General features: G+C 50.6%; 1 protein-coding gene across 3 annotated transcripts in view; it reads left to right on the top strand.

Annotated features, from left to right (window-relative positions):
* FBXO17 (F-box protein 17) overlaps window positions 1-1,549 on the top strand; it is an 11,061-nt gene that overhangs the window by 3,547 nt on the left and 5,965 nt on the right. For all 3 annotated transcript variants that reach the window (XM_011952413.1, XM_011952414.1, XM_011952412.1), the window contains one exon: window positions 332-443. In XM_011952413.1, coding sequence (XP_011807803.1) covers window positions 332-443 — 112 coding nt within the window. The remainder of the gene's footprint in view (window positions 1-331; window positions 444-1,549) is intronic.

Raw genomic sequence — 1,549 nt, 5'->3', positions numbered from 1 at the left:
TCTCTCTCTCTCTCTCTCTCTCTCTCTCTCTCTCTCACTCACTCACTCTCACACACACACATACACACACACAGTGAAGAGCACGACTGAAGGAGAAAGAGCAAGTAAGGGTGACTGAAGAGAAGCTGAGCGGATGGGCAAGGCTGAGAGTCGCAGTTCTGGGGGAGGACCAGGAATACAGGATAATGGGAGGAGGAGTCGGTAGGAGAAACCAGGGAGGATTGGAGCACAAGAGGGACAGGCTGGTGGACAGCACAAGCTGGGTGGTTGCTGAGTCTCTGCTGGGCAGGCTGGCAGGTAAATCATACGTTCAACTCTTGTTTTCCCACAGAGGGCTTCAGAGGCTGGGAGGTGGAGCACGGCGGGAACGGCTGGGCCATAGAAAAGAACCTAACACCGGTACCTGGAGCTCCTTCGCAGACCTGCTTCGTGACCTCTTTCGAGTGAGTGGCCCAAGTGAGAGGCCCCAATCCCTGGGGCAAGGGCCCCAGAGAGAGAAAGGGACCCTACACCCCACACTGTCCTCATCGCCACCTTCACCCTCTCCTTCCCCCATTTATTTATTCATTGATTCATTCCATCAATCAACAAATTCTTATCGAGGGTACTGTTTTATATGCCAGAGATACAAGGAAAAATCAGGAAGGTTAGCAACCACAGGTAGTAATGCTCTGTGCATCATCGCCTGCAGTTTGTGAGACAACAGCAAGACCAGTTTGATCTAAAGACAGGGTTTTGGGCCAGGCACGGTGGCTCTCGCCTGTAATCCCAGCACTTTGGGAGGCCGAGGCGGGCAGATCACTTGAGGTCAGGAGTGCGAGACCAGCCTGGCCAACAGGAGGAAACCCCGTCTCTACTAAAAAGACAAAATTAGCTGGACGTGGTGGCACGCACCTGTAGTCACAGCTACTGGGGAGGCTGAGGCAGGAGAATCGCTTGAACCCAGGAGGCAAATGTTGCAGTGAGCCGAGATCACACCACTGCACTCCAGCCTGAGCAACAGAGTGAGACTCTGTCTCAAAAAAAAAAAAAAAAAAAAAGTGAACATGGCAGATTAGCATCCAAGATGGAATCACTCTTGCCTCCACAAGGGGTTACTCTGTACTAGACACTTTACATATAATTCTGGCAACAACCCTGTGACACAGATACTATTATTGCCCCCACTTTATAGTAGGAAAGTGAAGGCCGGGCATGGTGGCTCATGCCTGTAATCCCAGCACTTTGGGAGGCCGAGGTGGGAGGATCTCTTGAGCCCAGGAGTTCGAGGTTGCAGTGAGCTACGATCATGGCACTGCACTCCAGCCTGGCGACAGAATAAGACCTTGACTCAAAAGAAAAAAAAGAAATAATCTGTTCCCCATGGAATGATGATGCCATCTCTACGGTTTATGAAGTTTCTGTGCATACCTAGGTCTATCCCTGGCACTCTGATTTTTTTTGTTTTCATTTTTTGAGACAGAGTCTCATTTTGTTGCCCAGGCTAGAGTGCACTAGTGCAATCTCCATTCACTGCAGCCTCTGCCTCCTGGGTTTCAGTGATTCTCCT

This window comes from Colobus angolensis, unplaced genomic scaffold (assembly GCF_000951035.1).
Source record: "Colobus angolensis palliatus isolate OR3802 unplaced genomic scaffold, Cang.pa_1.0 Scaffold34, whole genome shotgun sequence".
Classification (NCBI taxonomy): domain Eukaryota; kingdom Metazoa; phylum Chordata; class Mammalia; order Primates; family Cercopithecidae; genus Colobus; species Colobus angolensis.
This window is presented reverse-complemented; position numbering and strand designations above follow the sequence as displayed.